This window comes from Paracoccidioides brasiliensis (assembly GCF_000150735.1).
Source record: "Paracoccidioides brasiliensis Pb18 unplaced genomic scaffold supercont2.2, whole genome shotgun sequence".
Lineage (NCBI taxonomy): Eukaryota > Fungi > Ascomycota > Eurotiomycetes > Onygenales > Ajellomycetaceae > Paracoccidioides > Paracoccidioides brasiliensis.
In genome coordinates, this window is record NW_011371359.1 from 65,577 (window position 1) to 91,546 (window position 25,970).

The following is a 25,970-nucleotide window of genomic DNA, read 5'->3' on the forward strand; positions in this document are numbered from 1 at the left end:
TTGGGGTTCGAATCCTCCATCCAACAATACAGTCAGTCCCTGTTGAGGTCTCATGGAACCGTGGTTCATAGTTGTGAGATGCCCTGGAGAGGTTGTTAACGGAAGAGAAATTAGGGAATCAACAGAACTAGATAGGCAAAAGCAGAAAGGGAATTCATAAATTGCCACATAACGAATTGTTGCTGTAAAACCGGCCCGAAGCTGGAGACCAAATATGGTCTCTCCGTTAATCGATGGTAAAAGTTGAAGGATATGAAAATCGTTGAATCATAACCTTCCACAAACCTTCCGAAGGTCCGGGTGCTTACGTAAGTAACTTGCATCGGGGTTCACAGTCACGTGGAGTGTAGTTAATAGTTTTGGATAATCTCAAACCCTTTTGGGAAAATATACATCCCATTCTCGTAACAAACATAGATGGACATTCTGATGTTGCTAATTGCCACGACAGCGCCAAACCGTGTAAAATGCTCACAGCTCAATGAGAGACTCAACAGGTGGATCATCTCCGCTGGTTGCAGCGCATAGTTATATCGCGTCGTGTTGAAGATTCGCCGTCCTATTGGCTAGTGCTTCACTAATCTACGGTTATGGCGCTTCATCTCATATCGACCCTAATTAGAGGTATGGAATTGTTCCTGTGAGATCGTTTCTACGGTAGCCTTCGGCAGTCGGTTAATGGAGCAGAAGGTCTCCCTGAGCATTGGAACAATCACTGCTAAGTTAGACGTCGTTTTAAAATGTGTTTTTTCTCCGCACATGTTGCCGATATGCACCCTTATTTGATAAAAATCAGCTATGTTGTGAAGGAACACTAAGCCCTTCCTGGTACATCTGTGGATTTTTTGTTGCCGGAAATTACACCATGGGCCCTGTGAAATGTTCCATTTAACAGGGCTCTACGTCTGGGGCTGCTTGGACTGCATCATCTCCTGGCGTGTGCACAGTCTGAGCGACGATGTTGTTAATAAACATTGACAAGTTGGTGGGTCCCATATATGGACCCGCCAGGGTGCACTGTCACTCATCTGAGGGAATGTGACACCATGTGAGATCTTGATAGGGCCGTATTATTTATCAGCTCAACGCGCTATCATAAGGGGCCAGTCATGAGGGTATGAGCTCGGCATGACTCTGTTTTGAAAGATGGCTACACTTAAAGACGGCCATGCTTCTTATTTCTGCCTCTATTTCCATCGTATGTCAACTTGAGTGACATTATACAAATGTCAAGCATGTCTACTTCGATGGCCGTACTTTCCTTTGGCTTCAATTGCTGGAGTGCCGCTCATCTACGGATCGCTGCTGCTGCGGTATTCGTTGTCGTCCTCGTCTCCTCTGCGCTTCTGCTCGTGCTGCGCAAACAGAATTTGAAACAGGATAGCGCAATATACACCTATCTAAAGTTCTTCTATGCAAATTTTATAAAGCCTCATGATTTCCATGGTGAGGGAGGCCAGCAACTTGCTCTGGAGAGTTTCTATAAAACCCAGGTAGATTGAAGATACCACACCCTGATTTGCTCCAAGTTTCTGAGTGACTCACTGTGCAATAGGCCGCTGTATACGATGCATCTCGCAAACGACTACTTCGAGGCCGCGAAGATATGCTTGGCCTATTGGCGGCGCAATTGAAATACAAGAAGGAAAAGGGACAGAGTCTCTTGCGGAAGCCGATATGGGTTGATGTATGTATTGCGTCATAAAATGGGTTTCACCATAGAGGTACCCTTTGCTTACGGAATAGATTGGTGGAGGTACCGGGTAGGCTCGATTATTGATTACGTCTGGTTTAAAATGAGATTTTTTTTAACACCACCTAGATACAACATCGAGGCAATGGCTGCCTTTCTTCCTGTGGAATCGTTTTTTTACCACATCTATCTTGTTGACCTCTCTCCTTCACTCTGCGAGATCGCGCGTCAGAGATTCGCTCGACTTGGTTGGAAGAACGTTTCCGTTGTCTGCCAGGATGCGAGGGAGTTTCGTCTCCCAAATGTCATAAGGGATGAACTTCAGAATTCCAAACTCATATCACACTCGGAAAATGGCAAGGCAGATCTGATCACATTGAGTTATAGCCTATCCATGATACCAGGTATATTCCTTCCCGCAGCTCTCTTGCAAAAATTGTAATTTGTTAACACGATATTCACTTCAATGTCTAGATTTTTACAACGTTGTTGATTCATTAACTTCTCTATTGAGTCCATTTGGAACTATTGGTGCCTGCGACTTTTACGGTATGTTAATGAAACCACAGGTACGGAGCCTATACACCCTTTTAACATATGACCAGTGCAGAGTATCGTCGACCTGACATGTCGTAACTACACTGGTGGCGTGTTCAATCGACATGTTAACTGGGTTGGAAGAGCATTTTGGAGGGCGTTGTTCGATGCAGATCGCGTTGGGTTGGACGCTGCTCGCCGAGATTATCTCGAATATAGATTCGGGACAATGCTATCAGCTAGCGGAAGGAATTACCTTCTCGGTGGTATTCCTTATTACATTTTTATTGGATGCCAAAAGGAGATTTATGCGAGTCAGTTGCATCCTGGAAGTAAGGAAGTACTCGAGAAACTCAATGCGGTCTATACGGAATCTCCATATTTGTCTGCAACGAACCATCGCTACGAACCATCAAAAGAGATGAAGCGACAAACAGCTGAAATCAGATCTAAAGCTTACGAATCAGCTGTCGTCAACTTGAGCGCGAATTTACCTCTGCCGTCTTCGTTCTACCAAAATCACCATTGGCGGATATATTACAACGATTTACTGAACAAGCATACGCAATTTGGGAATGAGTATATATACGCGTTCACATGGGAGGACCCTCGCGTGGATTACCGGTTGTTGAACATTAGCAGTGACGACGTTATTCTGGCTGTAACGAGTGCAGGAGATAATGTCCTGGACTACCTTCAGTACAATCCGCGAAAAGTACACGCAGTCGACCTTAACCCAACCCAGAATCATTTACTTGAACTCAAGGTCGCGAGTTTTACAGCATTGGGTTACCGCGACTTCTGGAAGATTTTTGGAGAGGGTAAACACTCTGACTTTAGAGATCTGTTAATCTCTCATCTCAGCCCTCACCTGTCCAGTCAGGCATTCCAATACTGGTTGGACCATGCAAGTGCTATTAGCTCTCCATCCGGGGTTGGTCTATACGAAACTGGAGGTTCTCGATACGCGCTCAAGATGGTTCGTTACCTGTTTACAATTTTCGGGCTTTCTGCGGATGTAAAAAAGCTATGTGAAGCCCAAACAGCAAATGAACAACGCGAGATATGGCCCCGAATCCGCCGTGTCCTCATGAGTCGACCGGTATACTGGGCTGTGGTGGGCACGGAATGGTTCACCTGGAAGGCAGCAGGAGTTCCTCCGTCGCAAAGAAATATGATCGTCACTGATTTTCTCGAGAGAAGCGGGCTCGCTGGAGGAGCGAGAAAAGACTCAGAAGTTAGTGGCCAAGCTATCTGGGAGTATGTCGTCAACACTCTGGATCCAGTTGTCAAGGATACTTTGATTAGCAACGATAACTACTTTTACTACCTTTGCCTACAAGGTCGATACTCGAGAAGGTAGGAATGAACCTGCGAGACTGTCCATCGGATATGAGAATAAATTACTAAATTCAGTCAGATGCCATCCGAATTATCTAACTCCTAGAGCTCATGTGAAACTCTCTGCGCCAAATGCTTTTGATGGGCTCCGAATCCACACAGATGAGATAAACGAGGTAGTTTCGAGAATCACACCAGGGACCCTAACAATTGCGGTGGTAAGATTGATTCTTATTTACCATTCTCCATGCCACAAAACATTATTTTCTTGTCATTAACCGTACACATTAGATAATGGACTCAATGGACTGGTTCGATCCCTCAAAAGAAGATGCGTCGAAGCAGGCAAGAGCTCTAAACCACTCCCTTAAAATGGGTGGTCGGATCCTCCTTAGATCAGCCTCGATCAAACCTTGGTATATCAAGAATTTTGAAGAGAATGGCTTTACAACGCAACGCCTTGGTGCCAGGTTCCCCGGCTCGTGCATCGATCGGTGAGTCTTTTTCCAACTTTAGGGGCTTTCCACCGAATACATCGTTTTCATCCTTGGAATTCTAACGGAAGAAATATTAGGGTAAATATGTACGCCTCGACGTGGATCTGTAAGAAGACAGCAGAGATCACTCCTGCCAATGGTGATGCCAGTACAACTTCACCGTTAACGCTGGAAAGAATAAATTCATCGTCGAGTGTGGACGATCTTGAAATTTAGATCAGACAACAAAGAGTTCTGGAGAGGCAAGCGTTTCGTTCAACTAGGCTATTAAAAAAAATTCTCCTGTTGGGAAGTCCTTTTGATTTGGTTTTGTTCCTCAATAATTATGGACTTGATCCCCGATCTACTATTCAAATAGCGTCTGTCGGATAGCCTTGCTCCTTTTTGGTCTGTGTCTTTTTGCTCTCATCTACAACGAGTGGACTTGAGAATTTGTTTAAGTTCGTTGGGTGGCAAACATCCTTATATCTGTATTGATCAATTCAATATTGCATACGTGTACGTGTCAAGACTTCCTCAAACCATAGCTCTTGCCTGGCAACCTTCTACATGACATGACGTGAGGTTCCTTGTGCATTCATCCAGTGCGGCTGTCATATCCGTTCTTATGAACCTGCCGAGAGATCTTAACCCAAATTTAACTGGACGTTGCGTCATCCCCACCTTCGTATATATCTTGCTTGCCAAACAATCTCTCACCTTCTAATGCCACGTAGGTCCTGGGCCGACCTTCAAACCTCTCCTGTTCCTTTTCCTCCAACAAAGGGACTGTCTCCAGGCTTCCCAAAGGTGCTCTCCTTTACCATCGTTCCATATGTCACATGTCGCTATGTCCATAGATTTTCCAGGGCTGATGTTGACACACTTCGCGATGTTACCATTGAATTGATTGACCCTTTATTTAAGGGCATTGCAATCCATGCCATGGGACCAAAACCAGCCCCCCCCCCAAAAAAAAAAAACTCTCTCATGACATTCCATTATTGAAGGCCGCGGAAAAGCCGATGCTACCTCGTCATTCAACTAACGACATCTTTTGAAATTCTCTTTTGGATCTTGCTGTCCAATGATATATATTACCACAAAATAATTCCAGGAGAGTTTGGCGGGGTTGTCAAAAATGAATAAAATTACCCGATAATCGGAGAAATATAGGAAGGATGCTAGTTAGTTATGCATTGAGCAGGAGACTGTGAGGGTGAATTCGGTGTGGGGTTTTGCGGAACGATTGGACAATACAAAGTACTGTAAGCTTTTTGAGGTGGTACCAAAAGGTGAGTGCGATCGCAAGGTCCTTTTGCTAACTGCTTCAATTGGCATCCGGTTAAATCCTTATGTGGCGAATTTTGTGATGGAAGAATTCGTGCTGGCCACTGATAGGCTCTGGTTGCACACTAATTCCGGGTCTAATCAATCTGATAAGATTGTTCTATTATCTAGCGCCTGCCAAGAGTGGAGTTATCAATCTGATAAGATTGCGCATCCCTCTAGAAGGATACGGATACTTAATCAAACTGAGGGGCTCACGTACTGGGATTTGACGGAACGACCATGTCATTCTGGTCGCAGCCGTGCGGGAACGGAATTTCTATTTCCGGGTGATGGGATGAAGAGTGGAATTAAATTGCTCTTAAAAGGTCTGACCCCTCTTGACCTTGCATTGCTTTCGATAAACTCCCTCAGTTTCCATTCCATTCTACAAGTGGTTTAGAGTAGTTACTTATCAAAATGACAGATACACAGCCAACACTTAATGGGCTTGCGGCCAAGATCACCGAACTTTCAGATACGCTGACCAAGTACCTTAATGATAAAAATATTCCTGCGCCAACATTCGCGGCGGACAGCCCAACCGGCTATGTCAACCTGTCACCAGAAATTTTCATGGTACGACAAGAGCTTCTGGACGCATTGAATGATATGTGGTATTTGAAGCAAGGCCCGAGCGAGAGTATTTTTAATTACGTTCACACGGTTAGAGCCTCCCAGCATTTCATTTACTTCGGAATGGGATAGAAACCTACTAACCTCAATAGGCCATGCCTGATGCTGCAGCCCTCAACACACTCAATTATTTCGACTTTGGTCTGCTGTGCCTGTCGAAGGCTCTGCTTCATATGCAGATATCGCGAAGCATACATCTCCACCCGAAGATGTCGCTCATCGTATCTTGCAACATGCTATGAATCTTCGGATATTTTCCGAGACTGAGCCTGGAAAGCCATCGTCACGTGTTCAGCATACATCCCGATCAGCTGCACTTGCACGCTCTGGTGGTCTGAGGGCCCTTGTTTCCACGATCCTGAATGATGCAGGGGCCCCAATGATGGTCCTGAACGAAGCACTAGAGAGATACACCCGTGGGAAACCAGCTCTAACACAGGAGGTGGGCGAATCTTCATTCGCGTTGTTCCATAGTAGTGGGATATATGGGAGATACAACACCTCGTGGGAGCTACTGGAAAATGACGGGATAGGTGAGAAGAAGGGCTGGCGAGCGAAGAACTTCGTAGAGTTTATGCGGTATGTTAAGGAGATCTTCCATCTTGAAGATGTGGTGCTGGAGTCGTACGACTGGAAAGCAGCAGGGAAGGCTGCCGTGGTGGATGCGAGTTATCACTTGCTATAGAGACCTGTTGTTGCGAATGCCTTTGGAATCTGACACTGGAATCTGGCTAATATCAATAACCTAGGTGGGCGGCTCTGCTGGGCATGACGCGGTAGTTCTGGCAAGGCACTTCCCAGATCTGAACATCATAGTCCAAGACCTGCCGAAAGTCCGGCCTGTGTTCGAAGCGGACCTACCCTCAGATTTGAAGTCCCGCGTGTCTTTCATGGAGCACGACTTCTTCCAACCGCAGCCGGTTCAAGCTGATATCTACGTGTTCAAAATGATTCTCCACGACTGGCCCGACCATGAGGCTGCGAGAATACTGCGTGCCTTGGTTCCTGCGCTGAAGCCAGGTGCGCGGGTGATCCTTTTTGAATATATTGGCAAACAGGACAGCACAACGGGAGCTCAATTGCCACGTTCCTTTCAGCAAATGGGCACAGCAACAGATCTGAGATTGATGGCGCTGTTCAATGGCAAAGAGCGTCCAGCGCATGCTTGGAAACAACTTTTTGCTTCCGCAGACGAGCGTTTTGAGATTGCTAGAATAAACGCGAATCCAGTGGCTTTTTTTGTTGTGGTTGAGGCTGTTTGGCGGGAATGAAGTTTGATGTTCGTGACGCCTTGACACAAATAAACTATGCAAGGAGGAGAGTCCGGATGGATTTGTTAACGATTGGGGTTAGCAGACCGAAGCTCAAATTCTTCGAGGCTTTTCGCTGTGGTGGTCATTCAAATCCTAGGATTTTAAACCTAAAAATAACAAAGCCATATTTTATATTTTAAGAGCCATTCCAAGGTTGATATCCACCACCACCAAGAGCATGACTCGAACAGTCCACATTCTAGCTACCAAGGTAAGTTAGTTGACCACTTGGAGTTCTCAGTTTTCGGGGAGCTTGAAAAGGCTTAGCTTGGATAGGGAGGGTACCCGCTAATTTTTAAGCTTTCGTTTCGGGTACTCATATTGGGTTGCATTGTGACTCTTTCTCGGGAGCTCATAATTTCTGCCTAGATTACTCCGTAACATTGGCTTAGATCGAAATCAGGTTTCGTGACAGGAGACCATGCCTCAGTGATTATCAGAATCCTCTAAATATTGGTTATTCATATTAAGATGTAGACCAATTCAGGCTCGGGCTTTAAATAGTTAAAAGCAGACACCTCAGAAGAGGCTCCTAACAAGAAAAGATCAGTTAATTCATGAAAGTCAATGAAAATGGTCACTCCTCCACCGGCAATCAGAATACTCCCAGCGGAACCGAAAGACAGTCATGCCCTCGCCGAAGTTGAATTTAATGCATTTTCTGTTGACCCTGTTTCCCAGGTTATGTTCGGAAAGCCCACACCAGAAATGATTGATTTTCGGGCCAGAGAGTTTGTGCAGGGTATGGAGAAGAAGGATCCTAGGAGACTCTATCTAAAAGCCGTTGTGAGTGAAGACGATAAGATCATCGCCCTGGGTGTATGGTATTTCTATCGGACCGAGGAAGAGGCCAACGATATTGAGGTCCAGGATGCGAAAAAGAAGCAATGGCCGGCGGGCGCGAATGTGGAGGCATGCATAGATTTTCGTGAGAATATTTATAGAATGCGGGAGCGGATGCGTGGAAAGAGGCACGCTTGTAAGAATTTCCTTCTCTCACCTCTGCAGAAGCATATTCTTTCTCTCCCAGGTATAAATATTTGCGTTTAGCTGCACAGGATGGCCGATTTCACAAGTTTTGAGGTTCCCCTCAAACTCCATTCCCGTATGTGCATGCATAGAGCTTTTTTCTGATAGTGTACAAGTCCTCAATGTCCTCACGACGGACACTGCCCACCAAGGCCTTGGTGCTGGCTCCGCCATGCTGAAATACGGCATCGAAATTGCCGACAGAGAAAACCTTCCCACCTGGCTAGAGGGATCTCAAAAGGGGTACCCATTGTATAGGAAGTTTGGATTTGAAGATGTTGACCGATTTGCTTTTGATCTATCAAAGTATGGAGGCGAGGGGGAGAGAGTTCTCGTTGGGATGCTGAGGAGTGCAAAACAGGACTAGGTTTTTGTAAGTTCACTACGGTTTGGCGGAGGTTCTCGGTCAATTTTGCTTTTTGGGTACAACTGTATGTAAATCGTCATAGGATGTTTTTCTGCCTATATAATGAAAGTCCCTGACTGGCCACGATCTGAAAAGGACAGGTTTCATTATCCTATTTACAGCAACATGTCGAGAGAGGGGGGGGAAAGCATTGGATTGGTACATATCCTTCAATGGATGTTTATGTTCGTTCCTTGGTGGCCTAGTGTTTGAAATCTCCATAGATAAGTTGTAGGCGATCGAAAATTACTATCCTATCGGAGAAAGGTAACTTGAGTGGGGGATGGGATGGGAGAGAAATTATGTCATGTCTCATTGGAAATTGAACCCGAAACAGATTGAGATGCCCATCAAACTGACACCTCAACTGTGACATCGTCCAAAAGGAGTTGTTGACATGGGCTGTTTGAGTGGTCATCAGCCAAAATCTCAGATATTGACCCCTAAATTTTAGCAAACTGCAATTTGTCAAGTTATTGTTTTGAGTTAATCAATCATATCGAGCGGTAATAAATAGCGCGAATCGTCGAATAAGCAGTATTGTTGCCAACAAAGGCATCAGTTCCAGCAAGACACCAATCGGATATCCATATCGGGATATAAAGCTCAATGCTGCATGGTTCCCATACCTGCACTGTTCCTTGTTAACTATGAAATTGGGAGAAGGTTTCCGGGAATTCAGATAAAAATTCACTGACATTACTAGCTTGGCTGTTCGTCACTGCTGAAAGGTTGTTCGTGCTACCAAAGCGACTGTCGGTTGATTCCCTATATCATATAGGATGTGTTTAAGTTTATCCAAGATTGCACGATATGTGGCCATACCACCAAAAGCTCAGCCGGTAACTACTGAAAGATCCAAAACAATAAAAAAGTGCCCATAACATATGGTTTACATGGCGGTGAAATTCGAATCAAGTAAAATCAAAGAAACCTGGGGCCTCGTAGACACCAGCTAGTCGCCATATTCATCCACAATCCACTGGCAGAAGGCCTCCCACGATTCCTTCCAAGCTCTCATTCTCTCCGCACGGATCCCAGTACCATTGATCCCCAGTTCAATGTCCTGTAACCACTCCTCCTCAGTCTGATCCTCATAGATAGCCCAGCGAACGCTATTCTCAGCCAGAGATCCCAGCCCAGCAAGGCCCAGATTTTCCCACGCCTGCAACACCTCCCAGAAATCATGCGACATGCCTGATGTGCCTTGGCCCAGTATCGCCGGGTCGTCGTTGCTGAGAGAGGCAGAGACACCTTGAGCAAGGAGGGCCGGTAGAGGATGGGCTAAAACTGTCGACGTTAACCGCAGCACTTCGTTTGAAATCGGACAGGTTTCCAGAAGGATTTTCTTCTTCTTGACCATATCAATCAATGTCGGATGTTTGTAAAGCGAGAAACCGTGTCCGATGCGCCTGGTGCCGAGCATAATGGCATCAAAGAGATTTTCATCCGTACTATCACCGTCACCGAGACATTCCCCCGCGTGGAAAAAGAACGGGATCTCAAGATTTTCTTCATCGCATTTCTGCCGGAACCATAGCAACTCGGGGGTTAGGTCCTTTAGAGTGCGTCCCGCGTCTTCTTGGCCCACGAGATCGTACCCTGCGATTAAATGCGGATATGCCTTTTTGGCTCGTATGCAATTTTGCATATCTAGTGTTTTGTAAAAAGGAGAGAGAGTGAGTGAGAAATGCAAAAAGATGGATATTAGCCGGCCGACTGGAGTAGAATATAGAATATAGAATTTGAACATACTCTGAATGATATGCTCTGGGCCATTTGATCTCACGGCAGTCCATATAATGCGGCCTCCCCAGAAATTCTTGCCCTCCTCGGTTGCTTTAAACTTCTCAATCTCTTCTCCGATAACTCGTACCATGCCATTGTAATCTTCAGTTGGATCGTCCTCACCCTCGCGCCGGTATGGGGGTGTAAATGTATCCCTCAATTCTACCCACTGCACCCCATCTTCCGCAATTGTTTCTAGTAACTTCCGGATAAAGGCCCGAAGAATGGGCTCATAATAAATAATCGAACCCAGGATGATAAATATGGATGCAAACTTCCTCCAAATAGCATCGACTCCAAGATGATGCTCAAGAGACTCTTTCTCAATAATGGATGTCCGCTCTTTCAGCCACGAGATAAACCCCTTCCGGCCGCCATCGGGGAATGTATCCGCAGCCACATTGGCATCAACCAACGTGCCAGGCTCATACTCCGACGCCCAGACCGAAGCAGAGGCCTTCGGAGCAGTACTGGAGTAGATGAACTGAACCGCAGCTCCGTGACGGCTACCCTCAGAATCCAACGGCAGCGGAGAGTAAAAATACATCCCCGGTGTTGCCAGGGTCGTCTCGTACAGCCAACCAAGATCCACAGATGCTTCCCTGTGGCAATGGAGGAGCGCACCCTTGGGAATTTTCCTGGCAATTTGCCATAGCTTCGTGGATTCCATACGTTTCTTTGCCAATGTGAACATCATTCCGGGATACAACTCCTCGTCGCCTTTATCATCGCAAGCTGTTCTCCAGATCTTGTTCTGTTCTTCATACCGGATTCGGCGAACGATGCTACAAGCTTTTTGGGCCGTTGGTGACAGGGAACGGCGGAAATCAGCATCTAGAATGTCATGTCGCATGTATCAGATTACCAGCGATTGCTGTTGGATGTTTCATTCTTTCCAAAGATAAAACAGAAACCAAAAAAAAAGGGAAAATTGCGGTTCGTTATTGGATGTAAAATAGCTGACCGTTGCGGTGTTCCTTTTCTTGCGATATCAAAGCCTGACGGCCGTGTAGGTGTTTTGCGACTGATGGACTGACGTCGTCAGGAATGCAAGCTGGAATGCTCCCCATGTTGAAAGACAAAAAATACGAAAATATTAAGGTGTCAAAATTCAAAATTCCCACCAGCTTAAATAACCAGGTCGAGTTGCTATCTCTTTTTCACCTTTCAAACTCGTTAGTGCCAACATGCGATCATGAACCACGGTGCCAAATATGAAGGCTTGTTAAAAAAGACAGCAAAAATTGGATAACAAAAATGTTCTGTAGGCAGTCGCTCATTATAAGGACAGAGCTGAAAGGGGGAATTGAGCTGATTTTAAAGGCTTCTTGTGTTGGAGACTAGAAGCCTGGTCATCTAAATAAGCTCAAACGGCCTTGTTTCGACGTTTAGTTTGAGGCAGGCAACTCCGCAGAATTTACGAGAAAGCTCTTCGCGCGGGAGTCAAGTCCATCCGCAGAATGCCTAAAGAAAGATAAAACTGCATTCCCGCATTGGGGTCAACAGGGATTTTCTCAGATCGTCTTTTCTTTTGGCCGAATTCTGGCGGATGGCCGGCGAGTTAACTGCTGTCTGGAATGTTACGAGCATGGCGGTTTGCTCCTCCGTGAGCAAATTTGGACGATCGTCAAGTGTTAAGCCCGAGTGCAGGCGGAAGGGCGGAGACATTCCGGATAATTGCTTTGGACTTACATGTTCATTTATATAAAGAAGTGCATATAATTTGCCATTTGGTGTTCGCGGAGGTCGCGGAGGTGGCTGAAAGTAGTTAACTATCGATACAACTTATCTCAAAAGAACGAGCAAACTACTTCCCCCAGCAGCAGGTAATTTACAACGGACGCTAGGACAAGGTTGAGGTAAATTGTTCGATGGGCGACTTAGCTTGAATCATGGTTAACTTCAAACGTTGTTTCAATTGTCTAATTCCACTCAGACTTAACGGTATATTTAAGTTCACCGCTGTCGTCACTCTCTGATCTCAAACTTTGATGTCGAAATTTAATCTTAATTGGGGGTTTGTCTTCAAGAAGCTTTAGACTCACGACCAAGAAATCGATAAAATCAAAATACAATGATGAAAGACTGTATGATCTCACATTCCGTCAATAGCGTTTAGAAGGGGGATGGGGCAAAAATGATGGGTAATTCGAACCTATAAAGCTCTGCCGGTCTGTCTGGCCACTTCGAATATATATATATATATATATAATATATAATTTGACGAATAAATGAATATCTAATTCTGGGACGGAACCATCACCACATTTCTGCTATACATCTGATCCAATATATATATCCTTCAACTCACCTTGAAATTATGTCTGGAATCGAAGATCCCTGGAACGCCGGCAAACGCGCACAGCAACAGGCGTCGCAGAGTGACCCCAGGCGGTCGAGCAGTGGTATGCAAGGCTCCGAGGCATACAACCCGGCATACGACCAAGGCGATGTCCCTCCCCCCGAAGATTTTGACCCGCAGCCAAGTCAGCGCTACGGTGAGCAGCATCGACAGTATGGGCAACTTTCCGTAGGCCGCAGTCCTCAGACGTTGCCGACCCAACAGGCCCAGGGCCGCCCGCGATCCCAGGGTTTAGGACTCCATGGAATGAAGGGGTCTGACAACTTGGAAGATCCGCCTCAGCTGGGAACAAGGTCTCAACGAGGGTCGCAGTCGACGGAGGCTTCTGATATCACCACGGAATCCAAGGATGCCGGTGACGAGGAGGGTGACAAGTCAGGTTAGTTATTTTTATTTTTATTTTTATTTTATTTTTTTTTGACTTTCCGCCGCTCTTCAAATACACCATTGCTAACAATATGTAGGTAGCATTTTTGGCAGGATTGGTGCTAAGATGGATGATAAGGTGTCTGAAGCGAAGGCTAAAGTTAAAAATATCCGCTAAATTGACTCTGGAGCATCTGAAACATAAAAGTGCTTGAGTTTGGTTTGGGGAGTAATGATTTTATATGTTCTTGCCTTTGAAGTGTCTCTTGTATGGAAAGAGCTAAAGGTGTGGTGTCGTTCTCGTAATTTAAGGAAAATAAAAATTGATTATCCACCAGTGAAAATTGAAATGCTGTTAAGCGCTTACTCCCACAAGAAATGTTCCAAGAAATGTATGGCTTGGGTAGGACCCCGCCATTTCCAACGGTTCGACATATCTTATATGATGGCTGTTGGTGTGATTTTAATGAGGTAAGATAGATATATATACGGCAGCGGTTGGGAGCCAAAAATATTTATATACACAAAAAAGAGCAAAGCATCTATTCGTTCGACCATTCAGGCTTCTTTTTTTCAGCGAAAGCAGTCATTCCTGTAAAGCTTACGTTAGCGGCACCACCTATCAATATAAAGGAACTGGGAATGAGTGATTAAGACCATACCAATTTTCTGATCTTTACTGCCAAATAATCCATGGAATAGCCGTCTCTCAAATTCAACTCCTTCCTTCAAGGACAACTCCTGGCTCTTGTTGACAACCTCCTTCGCAGCAACGACTGCGACGCGACTGTAGCTGGCAATGGTACTGGCCGTCTCGACTGCAGCCGCAACTAGCTCATCCTTGCCTCCATCAATGACTTTCGCAGCTAGGCCCCACTCACCTGCCTCTTTTCCACTGAAGTTCCTGCCAGTAAGGATGAGTTCCATAGCTCTGCTCTTCCCAATAGCTCTGGTGAGACGTTGGGAACCGCCAGCACCGGGAATGGTTCCAAGTTTGATTTCTGGCTGGCCAAATGTTGCATTAGATGTGCAGTAGATTATATCGCACATCATTGCAAGTTCACATCCGCCGCCAAGGGCATACCCAGACACGGCAGCGATGACAGGGGTACGAATGGTATTCGCAAGGTGCGACCAGGAGGCGATAAAGTTGTTTGAGTATGCAGATGCAAAAGTGAGAGGTGCCATTTCCTTGATATCCGCGCCAGCTATAACCCGTGAGGTGTCAGAGCTTGGGAGTTGAAATTGATGACGAGGAAGAGACTTTAAGTAAAGAAGTTACCGGCAAAGGCCTTTTCACTGCCAGTAAGGACTATGGCACCAATATCCTTATCCTCATCGAACTTGGTAAAGGCATGGTTTAGTTCGCGGAAAAGGGGACTGCAAAGTGCATTAAGAGCCTTTGGTCTGTTAAGAGTGACTATATGAAGCTAGCGGGTCAGATAAAATATCATATCATACTTCTTCTAGACTATGTTGAAATGAGCCCTCAATTGCAGCTAGGATGTGTTTAATACATACTGAGGCCAACACCCAGTTTTGGCGTTGAGGTGAGGATATACTCATAAGCTGGTGAAGCGGTGGAATATAGTCTGCTGCTTCTCACATATGAAGCAAGGGTGGCTGCAGCGGTGCGGGTAGCAAGACTCTCACATCGTCTAGCAAACATCTTGGGAAGTGGCAATTGTCTAAGCTTCATCAATCGATTAGAGCAATTGAAGCAGTAGTTGATAGACCTGGGCTCTCTTGTCTCGTAGTATTGTGGTTGTTGACGTTAACTTTTTAGTTTTAACTAAAATGATTTAGATTGCCGAGTCGCGGAGTCTTGTTTAAGGTTTATCCGAAGCCAGCCGATAACTAATCAAATCACGTGCAACACTACAGAGATTAACCAAATATTGACTAGCGCAGCATCCACCTGTGGCTTGACGCTGATGTGGCTTTTGAACCGCCAGAATTTCAGCCACCTGTTTGAATCGTTCCTTTTGTTCTAAAGACCTGCAAGATTTCAACGACAAACTACGGATTTACATATCCTATCATTCAACTCCCGCTTTTTGATAAACCCTTTTCCTGTGTGAATTCGAGAGTCTATTTTGGTCCATGTCAGATATTTCCTCTTCTGTGGATTTGTGATACCTTCTATTCGATTTTCCTCCGGTAGTTCGGCACAATGGATGTATCTGACCCTGATCAGACCCCTTTTACAGCCGTGACGGCGCACACTTCACGGTTGACGAGAGTAGGTGTTTCTTCAGCCAAATGTATCAAGATGTAGCCCATTATTGTTATGCTGTTTTAGCAAGCCTTGGATCTAATACGTATTCCGTTTCTTGGTGTTGTTTGGCATGAAACTAACTGATGTTTGCGATGTGCAGCGATACCAAGCTTATCTTGATGCCGTAACCCCTTACGCCGCCTACCGATGGATAGGAACCGGAGTTTTGCTTGCTATCTTTTTCCTGAGAATCATCATGGCACAAGGCTGGTATATCGGTACGTCCTGTCGTCCTATCGTCCCAACACCACGAACTGGCGTGGCCCCTTCCGTCATGCGCCATCGGCGGTTTTCTGAGATTGTTTTTAATTTTTAATTTTAATTTTTTTTTTTTGATATCGCAGTGGCATATACCCTTGGAATCTATCTCTTGAACCTCTTCCTGGCCTTTCTACAACCAAAGTTCGACCCATCTCTCACTCAGGACGAGGGCCTGGAGGAAGGCGAAGACCAAAACACGCTCCCGACCAAACAGGACGACGAGTTCCGCCCGTTTATCCGGCGACTCCCCGAGTTCAAATTCTGGCATTCGGCTACGAGGGCAATTGCAATCGGATTCCTTTGTTCTTGGTCTGAAATATTCAATATTCCCGTCTTCTGGCCCGTTCTGGTGGTTTACTGGTTGTTACTTTTCAGTTTAACGAGTGCGTAACCCCAGTATATTCCTCATTGAACCTAGTTTTGGCCTACATTAAATCTGCGGGTACTGACATCCTCTCAGTGCGACGACAGATCCAACATATGATCAAGTACCGCTATGTCCCTTTCACGTTCGGGAAGACTAGATACGGCAGCAGCTGAATTGAGGGTCTTCCAACCCCATATGATTCTTTAGCTCTTTAGAACCACAAATCCCCCGCCTTCTTTCTAGATAATTTTCACGTACGATCTATTTTTGGTGTGCCTACTCCTGCGGATAAAATGAATCTGCTCATTACTGGCATTGAAATGGAATGGAACAGAACGGTATGGCACATGGACATGACATGGTAATATGTATGTTTTATCCTTCAACGGCATCGGATCCATTTCCTTATTTTTTTTTTTTTATTTCTGTGTATTAGAAGGTATAGGTGCAGCTCCTGTTTCGTTTGTTACACTGTTAAAAAGAGACCGTACGCGCATTTCATGAAGATCGCCCATTTTTTCGTTCTTCTCTTCTTCAATTTGTGACTGGTCACACGGACCCATCTGCAGTATTTTGCGGTTCCGGGCGCCGCTCTGGTTGTTTCTATTTTCTTCACCTTTATTTTACACAATAGGTTGCGTCATTACGAACCATGGGCATACAGTGAGGATCAAGAGCACAGGGGGAGTTTGTCAATGTTGTTGCCATTGCTTGCTCTAAAGCTGTATGAAATTTAACTGCCCCTGCATAGTCCTCCCCCCCTTTTTATCCTTTCACCTGCAATTATGGATGATTCTTGTTGCAACAGAGGTTTCTTTTGGACAGCTTGTAAAAACATACACATGCACATACTTATACAATGGAACTACGGTTCATCAAATCCCAGGCTTGTCATGTGCATGGCTGATATAGAGGATCAGTAACCTGTTTTTGAAGACGCATAGTCTTCGCTTGGAAGGGTCACTAAATGGCTGGCTGCTGGTCGGATTTGTAACCCGCAAAAGTCCATGACCGAGAACAGACAGGGCCCATATGTTCGATTTACAAGTTTTCAAAGCCAGGACTGCGAGGGATCATGGGAAACTAGGTTATCCCACGTCAACTAACTTCATCCTGATATTTGCTGTATCGGAATCTTTGGTTCAAGAAGCTTTTGGAAACACTCCCTCTGCATGTTTTCTCCAAAGGCGCGATCCCGGGTTGTGCCTCATTATTTAGGGGATTTTGGCGACCTGCTAAAAGGGGAGAATGACTAAACAGTCCTATAGAAGGTAGGCAGACAGATTTTCGAGTGGGACTAAACTTTTGAGACAATATGTTCTAATACCGTCTCATATAGGAATGGCTGAAGAAATAGCTGTAAAAATCCAAACAGAGTATGATTCAAATACAGAGCTATCTTTTTAAGAAGATAATCAGCAAGGCACAAGTGAAACGAGATAAAACAAGAAGAACTCTTAAACGATCCGGCCCTCCCAAACCGCTAAGCTGTAAACGAAAATGGAAAGGGAGGAGAAGGAAATTCATCTCAAGTCAAAAGCCATACTCTCATTCTGGAACCCGTGAAGAATTCGTATGTATCGATCCTTGGCCAGCCTATAAAGATTGCAGCCACGTGTCCCCTCGATCTGGTCCCGGATCCGAGTCTTTATCAAAATATTGCTTCGCAAAAGAGACAGTTCAATCCTGCTTTGAACAATTTCTCATTTATGTTCCTGTCTCTCAGTTCGGGCCCTCGCACGATGCTACAAATGAGAAAGCTACCCTGCTCCAAGCCGTGATTAGGTTCTGGAAGGGTGATTTCAGACTTCCTGACGTCTCCTGGTTCGATCTTGTAGGAGGCGGGGCGCTCGCAGGAGAGACAGGAGCACATGTCCTCGTCGCTGTTGGTGGCCAAATCGGTGGCGGAGAAGGAAGAGGGATGATACATTTTGTCTGGCCATACCTGCGATGGGAAATCTTAATTAGAAAACAAGTGGTAAAGATATCGCTAGCGGGAGGAAGGGCGTATGATCCCTATTGAAAAGTCGTGCATGATAGATGCGCTTCAGGACGGCGAGTAGTGCTTGAAGGTGTTGGTTTAGAAACGGGAAAGGAAATCCATATATATATTCTATAAAAAGGAAAAGGATCACTATTGAAAACTACATCTTATTGCTTTTACTGTCGGAAAGCTGCTTGGCTTCTGCTGCAACTATCATCTGGCTGTAGACGGTCCCCGCGAGCATACAGGCTAGTTGGAGTTGCCAACGCACTAGTAGACGAGGTAATTGTGGAAATAAGTGATGAAGACCCAGATATCGGTTGCTCTCCGTCTGAGTCCCGCCTTTTGACCCCAAGGACAACAACACCTACGCCCACTCCAAGTCAAAGACCGATGCAAACGACCGCAACGCTGTGTTAAGGAATATCCAAAGCCACCTAGAACGAGATGGTGTAGAGGGCTTCATATCAAGGTCTCTAGAGCAAACCATGGACCAGAAATTGATACATCGGTTGGATATGCTGCCAAGGAGATTCTCTGCTGAGATAGTTAATGTTGCCAGATGCCTTGTGAGATGGAGTTATTGATATGAAGGGCAAGAAGCGCTCATTGAACAAGAGAGAAAAAAAAAAATTCAAACCTTGCGAATATTGATGGACGCCGTCAAAATTTTGAAACATCCATCAAGTTCCACTTATTGGCCATCTACTTTAACTCTTATGTCCATCACCCCAGTGTCAGCAGGCAGTGACAAGCCAATTGCGGCTTGGCTCCTAGTTACGTTAGCTGGTTGGTTAGTTACCGCCAAGTTCTGAACAACTGTTGTCAGCAATCCCTTTACATGATACGAATTTCAGTGTTATTGGTCTTACTGTGACTGTCTAGGCATGGCTGTTACCAAGAGTATCGAGTGATTCATAAGTGACATTAGTTACCGATAACTACTTGTTACGTACATTCTGATTGAGCATGAATCTTTCAGCTTCTTTCTGGCAAATGTTTCGAAAGCTCATAAAATAATTGGGTGTCGGGCTGGAGAAATGGGAGTGTTCAAGACTATTCATTTTATATCAGAAAGCGATGTAAACTAAGCCAATCAAACTCTCGAATTTCCTTTTGGACTTTTTCTTATAAAACATTTTACTTATGGAGAGTTCAAGAGCCGTTTGCTCACGAGGCGAATTTTAACCTATGGGGATCAGTTGGTTTCTCCAAAGAGGGGAATGAGTGTTCTACCCAGTTTGCCAGAGCTGTGTGAGTTTGGGCCCCTGAGATAACTCGATTGATTGATCAAGCCTTGCTAACTGGTGCTGCTTTGACTTCTTTGACATCATCAGAAGTATCACCGGAACTACTATTCCCATCAATGAGGTGTTCGTCTCCAAAAAGGTCGTTCATATTTTCGAGAGATCTTCCTCGAGTCTCCCGGATGAAGAAGTACACTGGTTGGAAGTTAGATTATTGAGTCGTATAATACGTAATAGGTGGAGAGTGGAGGTCAAACCATAGGGGAAAGCAGCAACGTTGAACACTGCAAACCAAATCCACGCCTTCCATCCAACATTCGCGATTGCAATTGGTCCCGCGTACACGGTGAGAAACGCCATAAGCCATTGGGATGACATACTGAGGCCGACACCGGTATGGCGGTGCCGCAGTGGCATCGTCTCGCTGACGTAGATGTACTGTGAGGAGAAAGTCAGTCACGCAGCCTCAGCTTTGCAGCTTTTTGCTGACATACAGGTAAAGGAGCCCAAGTTGGGCTGAAAACCAAAATCCAGCCAAACAACATAGCGGCAGCTGCTGAAGAAGTCGTCTTTTTTCCGGCGGCAAGAAGGCCCGTGAAAGCTATTATGAAAACAGATTGGGTGGCAGATCCCCAAAGAAGCCACTTGCGACGGCCAGACTTTTCACAGAAATAGGAACCTACGAAAACACCGATGGCGAGAAGGGTCGTTGCCGCCCCAGACAAGCAGGAAGATGTTTTCGCGGGAAGGCCGATGTAAACGTGGAAGATTGTGGTCATGTAGTAGAAAATCATGTTAATGCCCATCAGATACGCGACACCAACAAGTACAACACCGTCTCGAATACGCCTCATTGCTTGCGTCGGAGACTTATCAAAGATGAGGTTGGATAGTTGGAGCTTCTCCTCTTTCTCTTCCCGCAACTCCTTCAAAATTTCACCTTGGACTCTCAAAGCAACCTCTTGGTCTGGATAGAGCTGCTGAAGAACGTTCAGCCCTTCCCCGTCACGATTTCTGAGATAATACCATCGTGGAGAGTCTACAGGAAGCTTCCAAGTCAATGAGAGTATTTTATAACCGCCCCAGGGAACTTACCCATATTAGGCCATGTAAGGATGATGGTTAGCAAAGACCAGATGACCTGCAGTCCAACAGGAACACGCCATACAACTTGGCCGCTTGCATGTGTGAATGCAAAGTCGCTGCAGACACGAATCTCAGCATGCGTCGATATCCACCAACAAATAGTGTGCTATGAGATACTTACACCCAATAAGCCAGAGTTGTTCCAGTGCAGGCAAAGCCCATCAAAATACCTATCAATGGTCCTCTCATGCTAGTGGCTGGAGTAATTTCAGCAATGTATACGGGCGCAGAGGCAACAACAATGCCATTTCCAATACCCTGCTTACGAATCGTCAACTAAGTGACTATCCCTGAGGATGAACTCTTGAATATGAAAATGACCTACAATGATAGTGCGACCGGCAATCATTTGTCCCGAGGAATAGCTGGCGGTCGATATAATCGTCCCGACAATTTGGATAGCTGCTCCTGAAATAACCCACATTCTCCGCCCAACTCTATCACTCCAGGGTGAGGCGACGATACAGCAACCTAGCCATGAAGCAAGCAGAAAGGCTGCCACAATCATCGACAGAGTAGTGGTAGATGGGTGCTATGCTCACATGAATACGTCGAACTCGTTAGATTTGTTCTTTCCAATCGAGTATAGATCACACACAGTCTTACCTTCATTGCATCCTGAAACGGTGCAGTTTCCAGAACACCCCCCAGCACTCCTGCGTCCCACCCATATGACATGAAAGCCATCCGAGTGCCCCATAGAGCCAACGCTGGTCGGATTTTCTGGGACATGATAGTAATCCTGGAGTTGAGAATTCGAATGTTACGAAGTAAATGAGACGAACAGTGACGAAGAAAAAGGAATGTGTCCAACGACGATGGGTGAAGGGATTGTATCCGGAAACGCTGTGAGGAAAAGGGATGATGTTTCAAATATGCGAGGGGGGGAGCTGAAAAAAGAATGTGATGATCAAGCTCTGGGAATGAAATCGCATTCTTCTTGCTCCCGGCAGAAACTGGGCCATCGATGCATGTTCAGACCCTCAAATCCCTGGCATGGCTGGATGCAAGCGATCGTTCCGGAATATTTGAGGCCTGTAATCCTCGCGCATAGATTTCGAGAGCTTCATTTCCTCTCCGGATGCTTCCCACCCTAGCTTCTGGACTGTCAAGTTTCCCCTACAGAATCCCGTTCCTCTTCATATTATGCTGAGCGGTTCCCCCATGCGGCTTATCTGCTACTACGGATGTGATATCTGAGCAACTATGCTTGACAATGGTTGTGCAGAACCAATCATACATGGGTATGGCCAGGGCTTTCTTCAATTGTGGAGCACAGAGTTAAACTAAGGATATGACATATCAGATAGCGATCTATGACCCTGGGACTCGATTTATGGATGCCATGTGCTTGAGAACGAAACAAAGTAAAAAGCAGAAAATCATTTCAGAGCCTCCTCAAACTGTCAGTCTTTCTACCACGTACGTTGTCTTTATTTCTGTTTCGGTGTCCATAATGCAACACCACATTTTATGCAATCTCTATATCCCGCGAGACAAATTACTCAAGAACTTAGGTTCTGAAAACCATTAAACTTTAATTATCGCTCGGGAAGGCCAAAGACGGAATAGCGTGAGGATCAGCGAACATCAGAACAAAACAGAAAGTATCCGACTGAAAGCCAATTGGGATCCTTCCTGGATATAGAGATGGTATGGAACTCTTCCAAACCTGATGTCACCCTAGAACTAGTTACTGCGCTTCTGCATTTTGGCCAACTAAATCACATGCTCCCTTTGCTCCTCTGCGCTAATTAGTGGATACTGGAGAAATAGTATCGACTTCGAACGTGCTTTCATTGTTGGTTGCGCTTCAAGGTACCCTTGTTGCTTGCGTGAGATTCCAGTGGGTCACATAAATAATAATAATGAAAATACCAATCTATGTGCTGGTTTGCGGAACCATCAGGGGTTTGAAATCACCCATGTCTGTGCTGATATTACTTGTCATTTTTGGGGATTTTCTTGAGAACTGAGAGAGCAAGTTGGGGGGAGGGCGGGGAAGGGGGGATTTATCTGTTTTATGTGGATTTTCACCCCTTAATTCTTCCGCTTGCACGGACTTTGGAAACAATCCGAATCAAATTCTCGTCACATCAAAGAAGGCATCTTGATATCATTTCTGCCTGCTCACGCATTGATATTTTCAAAACCTGGCAGCGATGTTGGTATCTACCGTCATTGCTGGCTTGTCAGCTACTTCGATATCAATTGGGATTGGATTGGGTCTTCTTTCAGTCATCATCTCTCGCTGCTTCTACAGACTCTACTGGCACCCTTTGGCAAAATACCCCGGCCCATATTACGCCGCTTGCTTTTCTCTATCTGCAGCGATTATCTCTGTTCTGAGGAAGGAGCCCCAGTGGATACAATCTCTGGTGAAGAAATACGGGAGTACGGGAAGATCACAATCCCTCGGAATCGACTTTTGCTGGACTTAGGGTCTCTAATCATTAATACCTTGCAGACGATACCCCTATCCGAATTCAGCCAAATTTGCTGCTTTTCCCGCAACCTTCAGCCTTGAAGGAGATATACTGGGATCCCAAATGCAATTTGAAAAGTGGACTTTATGGTACGGGCGCCCTGGGCCCCCCGCATTTATTCACAACTCTCAATGGTGATGAGCATAGAGAGTTGAGGAAAGCACTTGCAGGGCCACCGGTATGAGGGCTCTTAAACCTTTTTGACTCTAGAGAAGCTATTTTATTGACTCAGTCTTCTTTTAAGTGGACTATTGGTTCATTGAAAAGTAAGTGGGAGAATAGATTCGACAATCAAGTCCAACTGCTTGTTAAAAAGCTACGTGAAAAGGCCAAGGCCAAAGAATCAGTTGTATTATCTGACAAAGTAGCGTGAGTTTAACAATCCAATAATACCTATTTCGCGCGATAGGGCTAAAAGAACATCGCCGTACAGGGAATTTGCTGCCGACATTATGACAATGATTTCTTTCACCAATCCCTTTGGTTTCGTCAAAAACGGGAGAGATGAGCGTCATATTTTACGAAATTGGCGTGAGGGGCTTGACTTTTTTGGGTTCATGGGACGTTTTAAATTTTTCCAGACACATATAATTACTCTCCCTGGCCTTGCTGCGCGACTTCTGCCGAAGCTCACGGATGATGCGGGGATGGGGTGGTTAATGGCCGAAGCCGATAAGCAGGTGTCTCAGCGCGAGTTGGAAATGAGCAAAGGGATCGTTAAAGAAATTCCGGATTTTCTGCAACAGTGAGATATTCCCGGAGTTTTTGGTCCCATTGTCGTCAGTCATTCCAGTCATTGAAGCTAATGTGAAGTAAGTTGCCTTGATGCTCGCATGAACGGCGAGCCACTTAATCCTCTTCAAAAACGCGCTCATGTTACGCTGCTTATCCAGGCCGGTGCTGATACGACTGGAACTGCGCTGGGTTCCACTTTGCGATTTCTAATTACAAATCCAGGGAAACTCCAGAAAGCACAGGAGGAGATTGAAACGGCTGAAGCTGCTGGATTGCTCTCAACTCCAGTCAAATACGAAGAGGTCCGCCAACACCTACCATACTTCGTGGCATGTATTAAGGAGAGCCTAAGGCTCAATCCGCCTGCCACCAATCTCTTTGGGCGTGTTATTGGTGCGGAGGGTAAAAGAATCGATGGATTCTTCATACCTCCAGGAACCGAAGTTACCAGCCATGCTTATATCGTCCAGCGACATCCAGAGCTATATGGACCGGATCCTGACACTTTCAGGCCCGAAAGGTGGCTGGCCAGTGACAAAAAGGCCAATGAATTGGACTCAGTAAGCTTTGTGTTTGGAATGGGGCCACGTGTTTGCCTCGGGAAGGATATTGCTATCATGGAGCTTTACAAATTACTACCTGAGGTACGTTGCTTGAACTGCTATTGTTTTCTGACTTCATTTGGCCTTGTGTACGCTAAAGGATGACTGTAGCTTGTTCGACGTTTCGAGTTTGATTTGGTAAAAACTGGGGAATATGTCGTTGCTGGAGGAGTAGCTTATAACAAAAACTTTATTGTGAAAGTAAACGTCCGTGATTAGGGGAATATCCTTTATTTTTGATAGGTCTGCGACCTCAATATCTGGGTGGAGGAATGACATTATTTTAGATAATTACCTTGGTTAAAACCTCATTGTAACTTATGTCCATCTCAATCTCGTGTCAACATATCCTGCTTTTTACCCTTGCAATATCCGTTGCTTTGGAGAAATGTTAATTCCACGTCGTTATCCCACTCTCAAATTCATCGTCTTTCTGAGAAGCACCCAGGCAAGTTACTTGCTGGGATGTCAATTTGGCGTGGTTAGAAGGGGCTTGAAAGAGCCCATTCTCATGGAACAGGCTAGACACATTTGCTGCACGGACCAATACAAGGTCGCCTACTGGGCTCAGAGCTGACTTTGCCTCCATTCACTATATATAAATAAATATTGCTGGAGGCCTGTTGTCTGCGTTCTCGACTTCTATTGAGATCGGCATCACCCCATAGTCCATCGAATTCGGTCTCACTGAAGCAAAGGTTCGGCGAGTCACCCACTGACAATAATGGCAGGTAGGAGGTTATTTCTACGTGGATGTTTGTATCCCGCGTGTTATCTGTTATGCGACGGAAAGTAAGTAAAACCCAGGGAACCGTTGATTGGTGTGTTTGTTGCAAGAAAGAAGGGAAAAAAAGGAAAACGATTACCTGTCGCATTTCACATTCTCCAGTGTAGAATTTCTCTTGCAGCCTCATCATGCACACTGATGTTTCCTGGGAACCCCCTGGTGCGAAATCTCCCATTGCCTAACAGCCTCCAGGTGAACAGCAGCTGGTTGTTCCGTCGAACTCCGTGTTTTGCCGGTCGACTAACTACTGAGCTGCCGCGCGATGACAGCGGCCCAATTTAGGTTGTCAGCCTCCACTGAAGTTTGGTTCAACCCACGGCCCGGTACTAACGCGCCCCACATTTCCTCAGGGATCAGCGCTAGCGTGCCCAGGCTGACAGGGGTCTTATTTAGGGTTTTGAGCCTTTTCGGACGTGTACAAATGATCCGCTCATTTGCTCTTGTCTCTCCTCTCCTTGCAACTCCCAAGCTCCAGAACACAGGTCACCGATGATCCTTAGGATTTTGCTTCCGTTTAAGGTTCCCTGTCATAATTGCTTCAGTTATTTTTTCTCGCTTTTGCAGTGTTGTTATTGGGAGAAGCTTGACTACCTTGGCGGCGTTCAGAAAATTGATATGCCTGCTCTGAAGATCACATCATGGGCAGTCATCCCGGGGCCCGGTTGAATTCAGCAGTGACAGCTGCCTCATCACACTTCTTCTGCGCACTAACTCTTCCAGCCTCGTCTCTGGACTGTCCTTTGGGAATAATAATTGTCTATGAGCTTCTCCTACCCTGCCTGGCAAACTTCCTATTTCCAG

General features: G+C 45.6%; 10 protein-coding genes across 10 annotated transcripts; 7 read left to right on the forward strand and 3 right to left on the reverse strand.

Annotated features, from left to right (window-relative positions):
* Positions 1–1,235: 1,235 nt before the first annotated feature.
* On the forward strand, positions 1,236–4,284 carry PADG_01202 (uncharacterized protein; the record flags this gene model as incomplete). The annotated part of the gene is made up of 9 exons (XM_010758520.1): positions 1,236–1,493; positions 1,556–1,687; positions 1,747–1,763; positions 1,823–2,097; positions 2,168–2,242; positions 2,299–3,589; positions 3,651–3,789; positions 3,863–4,065; positions 4,146–4,284. The coding sequence occupies 9 exons, from the start codon at positions 1,236–1,238 to the stop codon at positions 4,282–4,284; spliced, it is 2,529 nt and encodes an 842-aa protein (XP_010756822.1).
* Positions 4,285–5,796: 1,512 nt separating this feature from the next.
* On the forward strand, positions 5,797–7,283 carry PADG_01203 (uncharacterized protein; the record flags this gene model as incomplete). Its single annotated transcript, XM_010758521.1, has 3 exons — positions 5,797–5,993; positions 6,124–6,670; positions 6,762–7,283. 3 exons carry the CDS (start codon positions 5,797–5,799, stop codon positions 7,281–7,283), a joined length of 1,266 nt encoding a protein of 421 aa, XP_010756823.1.
* A 615-nt stretch (positions 7,284–7,898) lies between these two features.
* Positions 7,899–8,721, forward strand: PADG_01204 (uncharacterized protein; the record flags this gene model as incomplete). The annotated part of the gene is made up of 2 exons (XM_010759053.1): positions 7,899–8,304; positions 8,471–8,721. 2 exons carry the CDS (start codon positions 7,899–7,901, stop codon positions 8,719–8,721), a joined length of 657 nt encoding a protein of 218 aa, XP_010757355.1.
* A 994-nt stretch (positions 8,722–9,715) lies between these two features.
* Positions 9,716–11,618, reverse strand: PADG_01206 (uncharacterized protein; the record flags this gene model as incomplete). Its single annotated transcript, XM_010759054.1, has 3 exons — positions 9,716–10,413; positions 10,516–11,382; positions 11,513–11,618. The coding sequence occupies 3 exons, from the start codon at positions 11,616–11,618 to the stop codon at positions 9,716–9,718; spliced, it is 1,671 nt and encodes a 556-aa protein (XP_010757356.1).
* Positions 11,619–12,868: 1,250 nt separating this feature from the next.
* PADG_01208 (uncharacterized protein) lies at positions 12,869–13,454 on the forward strand (the record flags this gene model as incomplete). The annotated part of the gene is made up of 2 exons (XM_010759055.1): positions 12,869–13,289; positions 13,375–13,454. 2 exons carry the CDS (start codon positions 12,869–12,871, stop codon positions 13,452–13,454), a joined length of 501 nt encoding a protein of 166 aa, XP_010757357.1.
* A 364-nt stretch (positions 13,455–13,818) lies between these two features.
* Positions 13,819–14,945, reverse strand: PADG_01209 (uncharacterized protein; the record flags this gene model as incomplete). The annotated part of the gene is made up of 4 exons (XM_010759056.1): positions 13,819–13,868; positions 13,939–14,484; positions 14,559–14,696; positions 14,798–14,945. 4 exons carry the CDS (start codon positions 14,943–14,945, stop codon positions 13,819–13,821), a joined length of 882 nt encoding a protein of 293 aa, XP_010757358.1.
* A 504-nt stretch (positions 14,946–15,449) lies between these two features.
* PADG_01210 (protein retrieval receptor) lies at positions 15,450–16,355 on the forward strand (the record flags this gene model as incomplete). Its single annotated transcript, XM_010759057.1, has 4 exons — positions 15,450–15,518; positions 15,655–15,772; positions 15,899–16,198; positions 16,276–16,355. 4 exons carry the CDS (start codon positions 15,450–15,452, stop codon positions 16,353–16,355), a joined length of 567 nt encoding a protein of 188 aa, XP_010757359.1.
* A 1,205-nt stretch (positions 16,356–17,560) lies between these two features.
* PADG_11225 (uncharacterized protein) lies at positions 17,561–18,586 on the forward strand (the record flags this gene model as incomplete). The annotated part of the gene is made up of 2 exons (XM_010759490.1): positions 17,561–18,189; positions 18,394–18,586. 2 exons carry the CDS (start codon positions 17,561–17,563, stop codon positions 18,584–18,586), a joined length of 822 nt encoding a protein of 273 aa, XP_010757792.1.
* An 870-nt stretch (positions 18,587–19,456) lies between these two features.
* Positions 19,457–21,291, reverse strand: PADG_01211 (uncharacterized protein; the record flags this gene model as incomplete). Its single annotated transcript, XM_010758522.1, has 7 exons — positions 19,457–19,608; positions 19,671–19,851; positions 19,908–20,452; positions 20,509–20,615; positions 20,681–20,817; positions 20,885–21,091; positions 21,166–21,291. The coding sequence occupies 7 exons, from the start codon at positions 21,289–21,291 to the stop codon at positions 19,457–19,459; spliced, it is 1,455 nt and encodes a 484-aa protein (XP_010756824.1).
* A 1,430-nt stretch (positions 21,292–22,721) lies between these two features.
* On the forward strand, positions 22,722–24,601 carry PADG_01212 (uncharacterized protein; the record flags this gene model as incomplete). The annotated part of the gene is made up of 6 exons (XM_010758523.1): positions 22,722–22,953; positions 23,027–23,223; positions 23,290–23,414; positions 23,479–23,790; positions 23,863–24,424; positions 24,494–24,601. 6 exons carry the CDS (start codon positions 22,722–22,724, stop codon positions 24,599–24,601), a joined length of 1,536 nt encoding a protein of 511 aa, XP_010756825.1.
* Between the last annotated feature and the right edge of the window lie 1,369 nt (positions 24,602–25,970).